At 58.4% G+C, this 14,243-nt stretch overlaps 1 protein-coding gene across 1 annotated transcript; it reads right to left on the bottom strand.

Moving 5' to 3' along the window:
* Nucleotides 1–844: 844 nt before the first annotated feature.
* Nucleotides 845–6,567, bottom strand: THY1 (Thy-1 cell surface antigen). Its single transcript, XM_074561088.1, has 4 exons — nt 6,394–6,567; nt 4,008–4,090; nt 3,536–3,871; nt 845–2,865 (listed from the first exon to the last, which is right to left on the bottom strand). The coding sequence occupies exons 2-4, from the start codon at nt 4,042–4,044 to the stop codon at nt 2,753–2,755; spliced, it is 486 nt and encodes a 161-aa protein (XP_074417189.1). The 5' UTR covers nt 4,045–4,090; nt 6,394–6,567; the 3' UTR covers nt 845–2,752.
* Between the last annotated feature and the right edge of the window lie 7,676 nt (nt 6,568–14,243).

Genomic DNA, 14,243 nt, shown 5'->3' with positions numbered 1-14,243 from the left:
GATCACCTGCCGAGGATAATTAGGAGGGATGCAATTATGGTGGCATTTTCCTCCCTCCTGCCCGGCTCCAGCCCTGAAACAGGGAGGGCCCTGTGAGGGACGTGTCTGGGTGTGACTCCTGGAGGCTGCTATGGGGTCACCAGTGGTGTTAGGGGGTGATGGCACAGCTCTGCTCCCAAACCCAAGGGTGAGCATGCCCCATGGTCCCCAGGTCCCAGGGTGGCATCTTAACCCTGAGCAGGGAGCAGTGCATGGCTGCTCCAGCTGCTCTAGAGGATGTGGGCGCCCTTGGCAGCCCCAGGGGCAGCACGCAGGCATGGGCGCGCAGGAAGGACCCTGGCGTGACAGGCACATTGCCCCAAGGCTGGGAGCTTTGAGAGACGAGCGCACACCCAGCCCTGCTCATACATGCACTCCCAGCCCCGGCAATTCCCTCCCAGCAGGATGGCTGGGCAAGGACCGGCCCTGGGGTGCCCACTCATACCTACCCTGCTTTGCCCCCCTGATGACATGGTGGCCAGCCCCGTCCCTGAGCTCACAATGGGGCAAAGGGAGGGCCTCTGAGATGGAGTGGGGGAGATAGGGATAGGGTTAAGGGACATGGGCACAGGGGTCTATGCTCCAGGCAGGCAGGAGGGGGTTACCCTCCCCGGAGAAGGCCAGTCTTGTCCCTGTCTGCTTCCCTCCCAGAGGACTCGGGCTCCTGGAGGCCTGGGGGGACGCACGGTGGGGGCTGCCCACAAAGGGTGTCCCCCGCCCCGAGCAGGAAGCCTGGGGGCACAGGCTGGAGCCCAGCCCCACCACAGCCCCTTGCCCCACCGCCGCACACACGGGTGGCCGTGGCTCCAACACACAACCTAGGGTTTTATTGTGCAGACAGAGGAACACTCCTGGAGGATAGGTTTTTTTTTTTGTTGTTGCTTTTCATAGGGTTCTTTTTTTTCCCCCTTAACAGAATTTCTTTTACAACAAGCTGTGGAAACAACTACAAATGTTCACAAAAAAATGAGACTCGAGACGCATCCGCGCTCTGCCGGCTGGGCTCTGCGCCTGCCCCGACGCTCACCAGCAAGCCCAGGGAGCTGGACGCAGCCAGACCTCGGCTATACATGGCCTCAGCAGCACTAGACAGCAAGCAAGCAGGCAGGGACGGGCAGGGAACGGGCATGGGGGTAGGAGGCAGCTCGCAGTGCCTGGATAAGAGCAAGGAGTGGGGAGCAGCTGCTGTGAATCGCTCTCAGCTGTTGGTGGCACAGCCCAGGCTGCATGAGTAGCTCAGCGGGGCTGGGGTTCACCCCACGGACCCAGGTGCTCCTGCCTGCATCTTCCCCTGCCCCGTGCCGTCCCCTGGACAAGGGTGCAGCAGGTCTCTTTCCTGGGCTGGCAGAGGTGGGCTGTCCTCGGTGTCCCTCTCCCCGCTCTCGCTGACCTCTGGGAAAGTCCTGGCCTTACTGAGATGGTGGCCAAGAGCTGGGCTGCCCTTAGGGCCTTTTCTGCTCTTAAATGGAGACAGGGAAATGCTGAAAGGGAGGGGGCACACTGGGCTCCTCCCAGCGGCATGGCAGGACTGAAGGAAGACTGCGATGGAGGAAGGTTGCTGAGCCTACCCAGAGCCAGGCACCTGGACGTGTGCCACGAGGAAGGAATGGGGTCCCCAAATGTCCCCTCAGGGATGACAGAGTGACAGTCTAGAGGAGACCTTGGGGTCATGCTCCCACAGGGGCGCCCCTTTCCTACCAGCCTGGCTGGTTCCAGCTCCAGGATTCTCGGGGAGGGGAGCAGGGGTGAAGGCAGGGCTGTGGCTAGCTCAGAGAGGCTCTGCTTGCCTCCGCTGTGAGGGGGTGCTGGCAGCAATTCTCTCGTCACAGCTAAGGGCTGGTCCCCAGGGAGAGCAAGTGGTGTCTCGGGCTTGGGCAGCCCAAAGGTACCAGATGACGTCTGGGGGAGGCCTCATTTCCAGCTCAGCTGTAAAAAACACATTAGGAAATACTTGTTGCCAAAGCACTTTTGCAGTGAGACCCCTCCCAGGGCCCCAGAAGAGCCCTAAGGAGCCAGGGGCATTTGACAGGTGTCTCCTAGACCTGCTCCCTTTTCTCTTCCCAGCCTGGCCAAGCCCACCATCATCCCATGCTCCCTCTGCCTCTTCCCTGCTTGCTCTGAGACAGGACTTGCCTTGTGTCCCCTCCCAGTCGCGGCAGCTCTGGGTGCCTCAGGGTGAGAGGAGCAGGCTGAGAAATCAGGAAGTCACCTGGCTAGTGGGCAGGGCGGGTTGGGGATGCCAACAGCCCCATCTCCAGGAGCTGTGGGCACAGCAGGCAGCATGGGGACCCCTCCGCACGCTCTCGCATCATCTCTCTCTTACCTGCCAGTCCAGCTCTTTCCCCAGTTGAGAACGGGCAAACCCTGAAAATTAAAGGGATGGGAGGAGCGGGCTGGGCGGGGCTGGGGTTCCAGTGCTCCCAGCATGAGCAAACCAGCCAGCCTACTGAGCGGGGAGATGCGATGGGAGAAGCAACGCTGCCTAGCGGAGCCACCATGCTTCAGAGCAGGGCATGTGTGCGTGTGATGGCGGGTCTCGGCACAGGATGGTGGTTAGCGTTAGATATACGGCTATATAGAGATAACACACAGAGACGTTTCACTTCTTCCAAACGGTTCAGCTTCTTTTTCCAAGGGCTGCATTCTGGCGGGGGAGGTGGGTTTGCTGGGGTACTCAGTGTGTGCGTGCGTGCGTGTGTGTGTGCTTTTACTTTCACAGGGACACGAAGTCCACAGCTTGCAGAAGAGGCAGGGAAAGGAGAAGCAGCAGGAGCCACGAAGTGTTCTGGATCAAGAGGCTGAAGCCGGCGCATTTCTCCAGTTTGTCTGTAAGGACAGGGAACAGGGAGGGAGAGAAGAGCCGCAATGAAATCCCTCAGGAACAGGGATTAGGCTGGGTTATAAGCAGTACGCTGGAACTCAGCTTCTTGCCTTTTCTCCGCCACAAAAACGCAGCAAGTCACATCCTGGCCGCTTGCCTATTTCCCCTCCCACCATGTGCCCCCATCTAGCTTTTGGGGGCACAGAGACCCCAGGAAGCATGGCCCTGCCTGTGCCTGATGGAGGTGACAAGGGGATGGGCAGCAGGTAAGACAAAGGGCTCTGCAACCGGAGGACTGCTGCTGCCAGGCATAAGTGTGGAAAATCCCCACTGCTTTCCGGCTCCGGACCACATACCTCTTCAGTCCTTCACCAGCAGACTTGTGCCCTCTGCTGGGACTGGCTATGAAGCATAACCTCTGGGAGGACACCAGGGCAATGCGCCCGAAGGGGGGCCCAAGAGAGGCAGGGGTAAGCAGTCTGAGACGGGGCAGAGTGAGGCCACCTGCGGGGCTGACTGCTCTGCTTGCAGTAGGAAGGGCATGTAAGTGTTCAGAAACTTTTACGGGGCTCTGGAAGTGTTTAGAAACACCACAGGGGGTTGTGGTTTTCTCTGCTGGCCCCGCGAAGCCAAGGAGCAAGTGCTTAGGAGGGGCTGAGGCCAGGCGCCACTCACCTTTGATGACAGTGATGTTCTTTATCTGGTTGCCGGTGTAGTCGTTGGTGGCCCTTAGCTCGCACATGTAGACACCCTCATCACTGGTGGTGAAGCTCTGCAGGTAGAGGCACACCAGGTTCTTGTGCATGGTGACATTGGCTCGGCTCCGGTAGATGTTCTCGGAGACGCTGATGGTGCTGTGGATGACGTGCTTCCTGTTGTCCTTGGTAATGCTGAACTCGTAGGTCAGGGGGTTGCTGGTTTTGTTCTCATAACGGCAGTCCACCCGGAGGCTCTGGCCCAGCAGGCAGGCACTCAGGTCCTTGATCATCTGGCAGTGGGCAGCCTGGAGGACTGAGAGAGGCAAGCAGGGGCTGGAAAGGGGACAGCACGCACTGGGGACGCCCATGCAGCCTCCTGGCTCTTGCCTGGCTGCTCTGGGCCGAGCTTGCTAGAGAGCAGGGAGGGGATACGTGTCTGCAGGCTGTACCTGTCAGGATGACAGCGATGCCGATGGTGGGGTTCATCTCTCCGCTGAGGTGCCCGGTGGTGTCAGGGAGGGGAGAGGGGAGCCTGGGCAGGGAGAAAGAGAGAGGCAGTTAGCCAGGCCATTGCCCCGGCCACAGATGTGGGTGCTCGGTGGTGCAGACATGGACACACATGGCACAGGCGGGCAGGCTGCCTCTTCTTGCACAAATGATGTTCTATAGCATGCTCCTCGTCATGATGCCTGATCCACTGCGCAGGGAGCAGCTGGCCCTGCAATGAGCTAGGCAATCAGGCACTGTGTGTCTGGCTAGCATCACCTTTCCATATCCCCAGGCAATGCCAGCCATGCTCTCTTTTCCCTGTCTGGATCTCGCATGCCAGACATTAAATGAACGTGGCACAGACCTGCAGCTGCCTGCAGCAAGGCCTGCGTGTGCTGCCCTCCCCTCCTTCTGCCTCATGCCCAGGCTGGATGCCCGGTCAAGGGACGGGCAGGAGAAATCAGGATGCGCCCCGGTGCCTGCAGATCACGGCCAGAGGGCTGCGGCTCACAGGGAGCGTGCTGCCAGGTGAGGGACCCTTCTTGGCGCCGGCGGGCACCAGGCCTGCCAGCCCTCCTGCGGCTCCAGCGGGTGAGCTCAGCAAAGATGACTCATTGCGATGCAGTGAGGGAAAGGGGCCAAGAGCAGTGAGAAGGAGGGACACGGCAGCTGGACAGGGAGCCAAGACTGCCGAAGGATGGCTCCAAGTCTCCAGGGGCTGAGCTGAGCCTGCCCCACCAGAAGGTCGAAGGATTTTGGGGTGGCAGAGTCCACTCTCTGGGTCCCTGGCCCGGTGCCCATCTCTCTTCAGGCTGCCTCTGTGTGGGTAAGGGGGACGGGCTGTTCCTTCAAAACCTCAGGGCTGCTGACAGTCCAATCCAGTCAAGAGGAATCAATTAAAAGGTTTGCAGCCCAGCCAAGCAGCCACATGGGGAATCCAGCCGCAGACATGCAGAATGGAGGGAGAGGGTGGGGGAGCAGCAAAGCAGATGCCGGAGCTGAAGGACACACAGGGAGCCCTGCTCCTCCAGGTCCTCCAGGCTGGAGATGCAGGGCCAGGTCCAAGAAGGGGAGGTGAATTACCACCCCTTTGGGAATCCAGACTGGCAGAGGGGAGAGCGGAGCCCCAGTTTGCTCCCTCTGAGCCTAGCTAAGCATCCAGGGAAGAGCTAGGAACTGCCTGTACTGCAGCCAGCGGGATTTTCCTTTTTAGCATTTTTTTGGTCTTTCATATAATTTTCTAGGAGGAAATACCAAACCCATTTGCTCACTCTTAAGTTGTGAAACATCTCTGTATCCGCAACCCTGAAACCTGGCCAGGAAGCTGCAAGAGGTGGCAAACAGGGGCAAAGGCATGATGGAGGAGACTGGGTCTCTTCTGGATTCCTAGACACTGGCCCCTGTCCCTCGCTTTGTCATTTCCCAGCTCCGACCCACTCCTCTTTGAATGCCCTGGGACACTATCTAGGTCACAGCCAGGTTTTCCTCCAGGAAATCAGTGCAAATAAGCTCCCAGGATGGGGGCTTCCCCCCATCTACATGCAAAAGCGCTCAGATCTTCTAGGCTCTGGGCTCACGAGCCCTTGGATCCCTTGTACCCCTCCTCTGCTCCTGACAGTGGTGCCAGGAGCAGAGCTAGCCAGGTGACTCTCGCCCCTGCACGATCCCAGGGGCTTTGTGTAGGGCCAGGACTCATGAGGACGGCAGCATTAGAGCGACTCCAGCCCCTTCAGAGCAAAGCTCCCTGGCAGGGTCTCTACCACCTGCTTGAGGCCACGCCACAGTGGTACCTCTGTGCCCCTACCACCGTGACAAGCTAAGGGTGACAGACAGGCTGTGGGGATGGCGGAGGGGAAGAAGAGAGCCGGCCTGACGGGCTGAGAGAAACCACGAGCCCCAGGAACCTGGCTGTGCTCGCGGGCGGCTGCCAGCAAAAGGGGGTGCCTGGGTGTGCGAGGGGCAGGAGGGCTCGGGGGGCGAGCTGCCCCCTTGCAGGGAGCGGGCCGGTGCGCGGCAGCCCGCGGGAGCCGGCGGGAGCGTGTGTGCGCACAGGCGTGCCCGCGGAGGAATGCCGCAGTCCCCATCCTCGGGAGGCAGCGGGGCGGCGGGGGCGGGGGGGGCACCGGCACCGATGCGAAAAAACCCGGCGCGTCCCCCTGGGTGACCGCCGCCCTCCAGAACCGGCGGCCGGGGCCGGGCGGAGCATCTCCGCCAGCCGGGCAGGGGGCAAGGGTCTCCCCCGCTCCCCGCCCGGGGGCTGCCGACCCTCCCCGCTCCCTCCCTCCCTCCCTCCCTGCCGGCCGCCGGTGCGCCGCCGCCGGCGGGGCCGCCCGGGCCGTGCCCTACCTGCCCGGCGCTGTCCGGGGCTGCCCGCGGGGCCGCCGCTGTCCGCTGCTGCCGCCGGTGCTGCCCGGCGGGGCTGTGGGCGGCGCGGCGCTCCCGCAGTTTGGGAAGGGCCGGGCGGGCGGACCCAGCAAATCAAGTGCCGGGCGGCGTCACGCAGGCTCGGCCCCCGGCCCTGCGGCGGCGGGGAGGGGTGCGGGGGTGGGCGGGGGACACGGGGACACTTGGGCTCTGCCTCTGCGGGACCGACCCCCCCGCCCCCGGGCTGCGGGGGGCTCGGGCCAAGCCGGGGTGCTGGACCGGCTGCGGGGGCCGGGGAGGAAGGAAGCCCCTTGGGCAAGGGGGGTACCGCCGGGGTGGCCCCTCGGCCACCGGTGCGGGGGTCCCGCTCGCCCCCGCTCGCCCCCACTCTGCCCCCCTTGCAACGCCCTTTCCCCTTTTCTGCAGACTGGAAAGGACGACAGGTCCCCATTGCCATGGGAACATCACATTGTGCAGAAGAGCTGTCAACCCCCATCCTCCCCCAGCCCGGCAATGTGGGAGTTGTTTTGCGGGGAAAGGAGGGTGCTTCGGAAGTGGAAAGAAGAGCTTGGCTTGGGCTTTGCTGAGGAGGGGGGAGGTATTCCACCGCCCCAAACGTGTAGTGCTCAGGTGCCCAACGAGGCCAGCCTGCGCCGAGTCACCAAAGACCCATGCAACGCAGGTCTCCGTGCAGGAAATGGTGGCAGGAACAGTGGCGGACACAGCTGAAGCTCTGTCAGTGATGCCACTGGCCACAAGCCACAAACCAGTTTTAGGCCCAGGGCTGGTGGCAGTGAGGATACAAACATGGGCTTGCTCCCCCCAGGCTCCCATGACCACATGGTTGGGAAGGGGCTAAGTAGAGCTGTTTCTGCGCAGGCAAAATGTCTTTGGACCCAGAAAGCAGCCTGGCAAAAGACCTCTTTCCTGCTCTTGAGGCAAGGTGGAGCTGACAGGAGAGGAGGGCAGCATCAGGGAGTTGCTCTCCCTGAGGGTTTGAGTCCCAAGGCACCCCAGGAAGGAGCAGAGGCAGGCAGGATGGCCTGCCCTGTCCTCACCTCCTCCCACACCCCCTGGCAAAAAGGGCTGGCACTGTGAAAGTTGATATGAAAAGCCATATTCTGCTCCAGCAGAACCCGATCCCAGGTGACACTCGAGTGCTGAAGTTTTGCAAGCTGGCTGTGCAGTGGGGTTTTGCAAATTCTACAAAATCTAGGCACCATCTGCTCTCTCACTATGTGGGCTGCAGGCATGCTGCCCCAAACACGGCTGGGCATCCAGGCTGGCCGGGGGGCCCGTGGTGCTCGGGGAGTGTGTAGCAGGGTTCCTGGTGTGCTGCCATGAGGAGAGCAAAGGCCTGAGCCTGTCTGTTGTGGCAGCTGGGTATCGAATGGACCCAGGCTGTGGGGTCATACACAGCTGCATGTGCACAGCAACACAACTACACTGGTGACTGAGGATGGTACGGACCAATGGTGCTGGCTAAGGACAGGGTTAAAGGCATGGCAAACTAACACAGAACGCCACCACTAACACGACTGGAAGCAGTTCGATGCAACTCAGACAGACAAATGCAAGAGGCGTGTTGCTGTGTTGTCAGGGTGCAAAAAATGCAAGCACAAGGTCTGCATCCAAACACAGCTGTGATGTGGGGCAGCACGTCACCATGTGCACACATGCGTGCACGCACAAACACACACGTCCCTTTTACATCTAGCCCCACATCTCCACAAGCTGTGTCTCCTCCACATCCCCACCCTCACCCTCAGCTATGTGATCACAGGCAACCAGGGAATTCAAGCTCAAAGGATTGGCTTTTGGAGGAATGCAGTTCCCCAAGTCCCATTGCAAGAGATTTCAGCTCCCTTTAAATCTGTGGCTGGTGGTGCTGTGGAGGCAGGCGTGATTGTGCAGTTTCTAGGCAGTGCTGGCAGCGAGCATCCTGCCTAGGTATTTGCAGGATGCTCCTTGCAGAGGTTCTCCAGCTGGATAGTCCCTTCACTGCAGATTGCAGTCTGGCTGCCATCCATAAACCAGAGAAAATCATTCCCTAAGTCACACGTAATGCAGAGGCCTCCAGACAGTGGCTGAAGGAAAAGAAAAGGGTGGGGAGGAGAAAATCTAATAATGACAGACAGACAAATGGAGAGGGAGGCAGGCAGCGTTTGCAGTGGCGGGTATCAGGTAGAGAGACACAAACAGGGGCAAGGAGGTAGCCAAACAGACAGAGTGCAGCACAGCGGTGCAGATACCAGCAGGCATGGGTCAATGCAGCAGGACAGTCGAACAAGCAGGCAGAGGCAGGGCACAGACAGCACTCCTAGGAGCTCAGATCAGCCAAACTGCCCCTAGCTCCTGTCTGGAGAGAAAGCCAGGGCATCTGGGCAGTCCTGCTCCACTGGAGAGCGTTGGTGGCACCACTGCTCAAGGACCATCCCCAGTAGCTGCAGGAGGCAGGCTGGGAGCAGAGGCACTGAGGGGGGACCATGACTTGGGTGTTTGGTGTTGCTGCAGCAATTAAAACCTGGCCTTGGCCAAGGACATCCTGCTGCAGGGGACGCCCTTCTTCTAGGAGAAAGATGGGTGCACATCCTTCCCAAGAGGAACATCTCTCCCCTGCCCTCAGCCTACCCCCAAACACGGGAAGAAGAGACAGTGTCTCTCCCGCTCCCTCCTGCTCGTGAATCACTGCACAGCAGTACACTCTGCGTCCTGCTCAAAACATGACAGCAGGATGCCCATGAAGCACCTTGTCCCTACCAGCAGCCATTTGCTCCCTCACTGCTAATCGCTGGCGAGGGAGGACGTGAGGTCCCAGCCCCCAGACCAGAGGGCAGCGCTCCTGGGGAGGGGCCCCCAGTATCCTCTCCAAGGCCATTGGAGCTGGGGAGTTACGGGACGGAGAAGTGAGGAGGGCATCCGAGAATCAGTGCTATCGATCTGGCAGATGAGATCACAGCTCTAGGCGTGACTAATGGAAACGCTCACCTGCCTCGCAGCGCAGCGCCTGCCCCTGCAGGTCCCCGCTCTGCCTGGCAGGCTGGCCAGGCCCCAGAGCTCCGGCTGGCAGGAGGGTTGCAAGGGATTCATGCTTCCCAGTGCACTAAGCCAAACCCAGGCCCTTCCCACCCCGTCTTTGAGGGACAAGAAAGGGAGGCTGCACAAGAGCTTTGCCCTTCATTGGAGAGACAGGATGGCCCCTGGGAGCCCAGCGAGGCCCCACGGATGCTATATGTAGCATGGCCCAGATATGAAGCCCCTGGGCTTTGTGGCACCGGTGTACAGAGCAGGGGTGGAGGAGACTGTGCTCCCCTCCTTCCCACATGCAGCGCACAGCCAGGAAAACAGGGACAGGCAGGGGTTGCTGCTGCAGCACTGGCTTGGGGCCTGCTATGCTTTGAGCAGCCACGTTAGCCTAGCAAAGGAGACGGCTGGCTGGCACAAAGCCCCAGCTCTGCCACAGTGGTTTGCCTGCAGTGTGCAGGGCTCCTCCTTGGTAGCCTCTACCTGTTTTATGGCTGTGTTGTGGGTACAGAGAAGCCCCAAAGGCTGAAGACCTCAGTCTAACAGGGAGTGATCCAGGGCTAGGAAGTGCCTGGGAGGAGTCAGCTCCAGTCCCTGCACTAACATACCTGCTAGCAGGAACATCCTTCCCTTCCCTTCATTCTTGCCCATTTGCTTGTGCGCTCTGGCTACCGGGAAGTCCCATCTTTGTGCTCATACCCAGTCATGTAGGAGTGCCCCAGACTGGGGGTGTTGTGCCCACCTGCTTGCCGTGGTGGCTTGCCTTGAGGGGAGGCTTCTTGGGGAGGCTTCTCAGGGAGGCTGCCAGCAGTGAGCATTCACGACAGCGTAGGATCCTCCATAGCAAATCCCCGCTTCGCCCGGTACTGCTGCCTTTCCACCCTGCTGGGATCTGGGAGCCACCAAGCAAGATCCCAGCAGTGTAGCTCTCCTGCCCAACCAGAGTCGAGCAACTGGAGGAGTGGGTGACCATCTCTGTCTGTGTCTAGCCCTTCTTGCCCAGGGCCACTAAAATCTCCCTGCAAGAGACTCGGAAATCCTTATGGGAGCCAGCCAGGACACTAGGAGAGAACTCAGCCTGGAAGAGGGTGTTGACTGAAGCACAGAGCTCTCAGTTTGCTCCATCTGCTCCCCAGACTGAGTGGGAGCAGTGCTTGGCTGCCTGCTGCAGCCTCCTCCTCGCTGCCTCCCATTGCAGCCAGCGATGCATCCTGCTGGCGCTTGGCAGGGGCTAGGTTTTCTCCCACACAGGTGCTGGGATGGGAGAGCTGCTTTCTGCACTGTGTCCCGCAAACCTGATCTCTGCTGAGCTTAGAGGGAGACTCGTCCCTGGGGGAAGGAGAATCATCTCTGCCAACTGACGGATAACTCAGCTCCTAGCTTAGAGCTTGCAGATCTACATCTCTTACCTGCAGGTTGAGTGGCCGGGGGCCTGTATTCAGCCTTTTTGCGAGGGTCCCGCATCCCATGGGCTCTTCATATTAGAGTTAACAGGGACAGAGAGTTTGAACTGGGAAAAGATGCCACTTCAGATGGTGAAACTCCCCTCCTCCACCTGCTGAACACCTTACCCTGTGACACACACACCCCTTAAGGTGGCAATCAAGGGGACTACCTATGGGGGCTGATGTCAGGTTTTGCAGCATTAGAAGTCCCAGACAGGCAGCTGGGGCTGCTGATCCCCAGAGCAAATTTAGAGGCCTTTGTTTTGGGGAAATGTACCTGTGTGGAAAAGGAGAAGTGTCCAGGGGCCTCCTAGGAAGATGCTGGACAGAGAAATGGGCACAGAGCACAGCTCTACTTGTGCTCCCCATCCCCAGCCTAGCTTTCTCCTCTCTGTCTCAGGAGAGATGAATAATGCAAGCTACAGAAAATGGAAATAGCTTCCCTGAATTTTCTCCTCCTACGTGCTGGGCCTTAAGGAACGGAAAGTGTTTATTAGCGTTCCTTATTTATGAAGAAACCATCAGGCCAGGATGGTTAACTCTCAGCACGCAGGTTCCTGCGGATAGTTCCGGAGAAGAAGAGCCACTAGAAGCAGCTGCCTGCAGGGTCCCCTGTTCTCCAAGCCAGCGGGAAGCTCCTCACTCTGGAGAGAGGCCAGTTAAATAAAGGGAGGCAGGTTTGCCCCTTTCAGAAGAGAGCTGGGTTCTACATTGAGGCTGGAGGCTGCCAGGAGCCCTGGCTCTTACCCTGGCAGTGCTGGAAGGGCAGGGGCCGTCGCCTCAGCACACACAGTGCTTCCCTTTAGCAGCCAGCCAGCTGCTTCCCGCACTTGGGTTTGTGTCATCGGCTCCAGCGCCCACTCATCTCCCCCATTGTTAGTGGGGACAATGGGAGTGTGTACCCGGGCAGAGCGAGGAAGGGCTTCCCCTGCTCCCTGCCTTCTCTGCAGCTGAGAGGGGCCAGCAGGCGGGCACTGCCGGCATGCCCCCTCGGCCCTGCCGCCCCAGGGACACCCACCCACGCAAAGGGAGAGAGCACTGCCTGCCCAGAGCCTGATGCCGGCACTCCTCAGAGCCGCTTGGCAAGCCCCGCTCTCTGCATTACCCTTCTCTTCGTCAAGCCGCCAACACCAGCATCCCTCCAGCCACATCTGGCCACGCAACCAGACTTCTGCTGTCCGTAGTCACTCAGCAATTCCTCCCAGTCCCTCATAATGCAATGTTTGGAGCAGAAGGAGATTTTCAAGTGCTTCCCAGGCAGCTTTTTACCCATTGTTGTCTGCTTCTGTTTGCTTAGGAGGCTGGAGAGCTGTGCATTTCTGGGCTCTTGTGGCAGAGCTAGGAAGCCCGAGTCCCCCATCCCTGTGTCTTCTACAGTCTCCTTCAGGGACAGGAATTAGGTCGCTTCATATCTCTGTGCATCAATTCTGCCACAGAAAAACACTGAAGAAATTCCTTCCTTTTTTGTCCAGGCCAACCTTCTGATTTGAATTACTGGTCTCTAGGAGACAGACTGCCAATAAAGAGAGCACAGCCAAAAAGAACCACTGAGCTTTTGTAAACAGAAACCTAAAGCCATGGGTAAAAATTAAAAATGAAAGGGAAAGAAAAAAAAACATTGATTGTACCAGTGGAGGAGTTACCCAGGCACCCATTAAAGAACTATGCTGGTGTGAGTGTTCCTCAATACACTCCCTGACTTACCACAAGCACAAAGGCGGCAGTCGGAGGCCCTCCAGCAAGCACAGTCGTCATCACTTCCCTTATGCTACAGCACAGGAAATTGTTTCCCGCAGTGGTACAACATCAAATGTCTGAAAATGCTGTTGTCTTGGCTTTTTCCATCCTACTCAAGGCAGGCAAGAGGGCCTAGCCTGAGCCTCTCGCCCTGTAATACAACAGCTCTCACGGAGACCACCCCCGCTGTTTCTGCACCTTTGGAGGACCGAAAACAGGCACTTCTGGGGAGTCAAAGTTTGCTGACAAGTGGGGTCGTGCCAAGGAAAAGCACACTCAGCCAGGGCTCTAGCCCCAGGGGGCAGGAGCAGCACAGCATCCCTAACTCAGCACTTAACCAAAGAGAGAGAGGTGGAAGGAGGTGCAAGACATAAAATCATAGAATCACAGAATCGTAGGGTTGGAAGGGACCTCTGGAGATCATCTAGTCCCACCCCCTGCCAGAGCAGGGTCACCCAGAGCAGGTGGCACAGGAACGCCTCCAGGCGGGGTTGGAATGTCTCCAGAGACGGAGACTCCCCCACCTCTCTGGGCAGCCTGTGCCAGGGCTCTGCCACCCTCACAGCAAAGAAGTTCCTCCTCATGTTGAGGTGGAACTTCCTATGCTCAAGTTTGTGCCTGTTACCCCTTGTCCTGTCGCCGGGCACCACTGAGAAGAGCCTGGCCCCATCCTCCTGACACCCACCCTTTAAGTATTTATAAGTGTTGATAAGGTCCCCCCTCAGCTGTCTTTTTTCCAGACTAAAGAGACCCAAATCCCTCAGCCTTTCTTCACAAGAGAGGTGTTCCAGCTCCCTCAGCATCTCGGTAGCTCTCTGCTGCACCCTCTCCAGCAGTTCCCTGTCCTTCTTGAACCGGGGAGCCCAGGACTGGACACAGTACTCCAGGTGCGGCCTCACCAAGGCAGAGTAGAGGGGGAGGATGACCTCCCTTGACCTGCTGGCCCCACTCTTCTTGATGCAGCCCAGGATGCCATTGGCCTTCTTGGCCACAAGGGCACATTGCTGGCTCATGGTCATCCTGCTGTCCACCAGGACTCCCAGGTCTCTTTCAGCTGAGCTGCTCTCCAGCAGGTCAGCCCCCAACCTGTACCGGTGCATGGGGTTATTCCTCCCCAGGTGCAGCACCCTACACTTGCCCTTATTGAATTTCATAAGGTTCATCATCAAGACATGATGGGGTTTGCCCAGCTACAAAGCAGAATAGATGATGCTGTGTCTAAAGGACCTGCCTTTTACCAGAGTACTGTTATGGAAAGGGCTGGAACTCCCATGTTGTGAAAAAGTGTTGAACGGGCCTCAGAAGTCCCCTTTTGAGAACATTTTCTCTACTGAGAGCACTCAAGTCTCTGGAGCTGAATTATCAAGAGCAAGTAGTTTTTGGGAAAGTTTAGTTGGAGATTTAGCATAAGCCTAATTCATGTAATGCTGTTAATAACCTTAAAATTAGGAAACTAACTCCAAGGTGAACTTGGAATTCTTCCAAAATATGTCAATAAAACATATTTCCTCCATAGTCAAATTTGAGGACTGCCTTTTGATTGAGTGCACTTTGTCATTTGCAAGAGTAAGCTGTCAACAAAATCTTTCTTAACTGTAAGTTTTACCTTACCACCACCATTTCCCT

The sequence above is a fragment of the Larus michahellis genome, chromosome 17 (genome assembly GCF_964199755.1).
Source record: "Larus michahellis chromosome 17, bLarMic1.1, whole genome shotgun sequence".
In the NCBI taxonomy this organism is placed as follows: domain Eukaryota; kingdom Metazoa; phylum Chordata; class Aves; order Charadriiformes; family Laridae; genus Larus; species Larus michahellis.
The sequence above is the reverse complement of the archived record's forward strand: the minus strand, read 5'-3'. Positions and strand labels throughout refer to the sequence as shown.

What these genes read in the sequence shown, in the direction of transcription:
- THY1 (XM_074561088.1), bottom strand. Translation starts at nt 4,044, where the DNA reads ATGAACCCCACCATCGGCATCGCTGTCATCCTGACAG. An exon ending in CATCGCTGTCATCCTGACAG is followed by an intron (nt 3,872 to 4,007) that starts GTACAGCCTGCA and finishes TGCCTCTCTCAG; the next exon opens with TCCTCCAGGCTGCCCACTGC. An exon ending in GAACATCACTGTCATCAAAG is followed by an intron (nt 2,866 to 3,535) that starts GTGAGTGGCGCC and finishes CTGTCCTTACAG; the next exon opens with ACAAACTGGAGAAATGCGCC.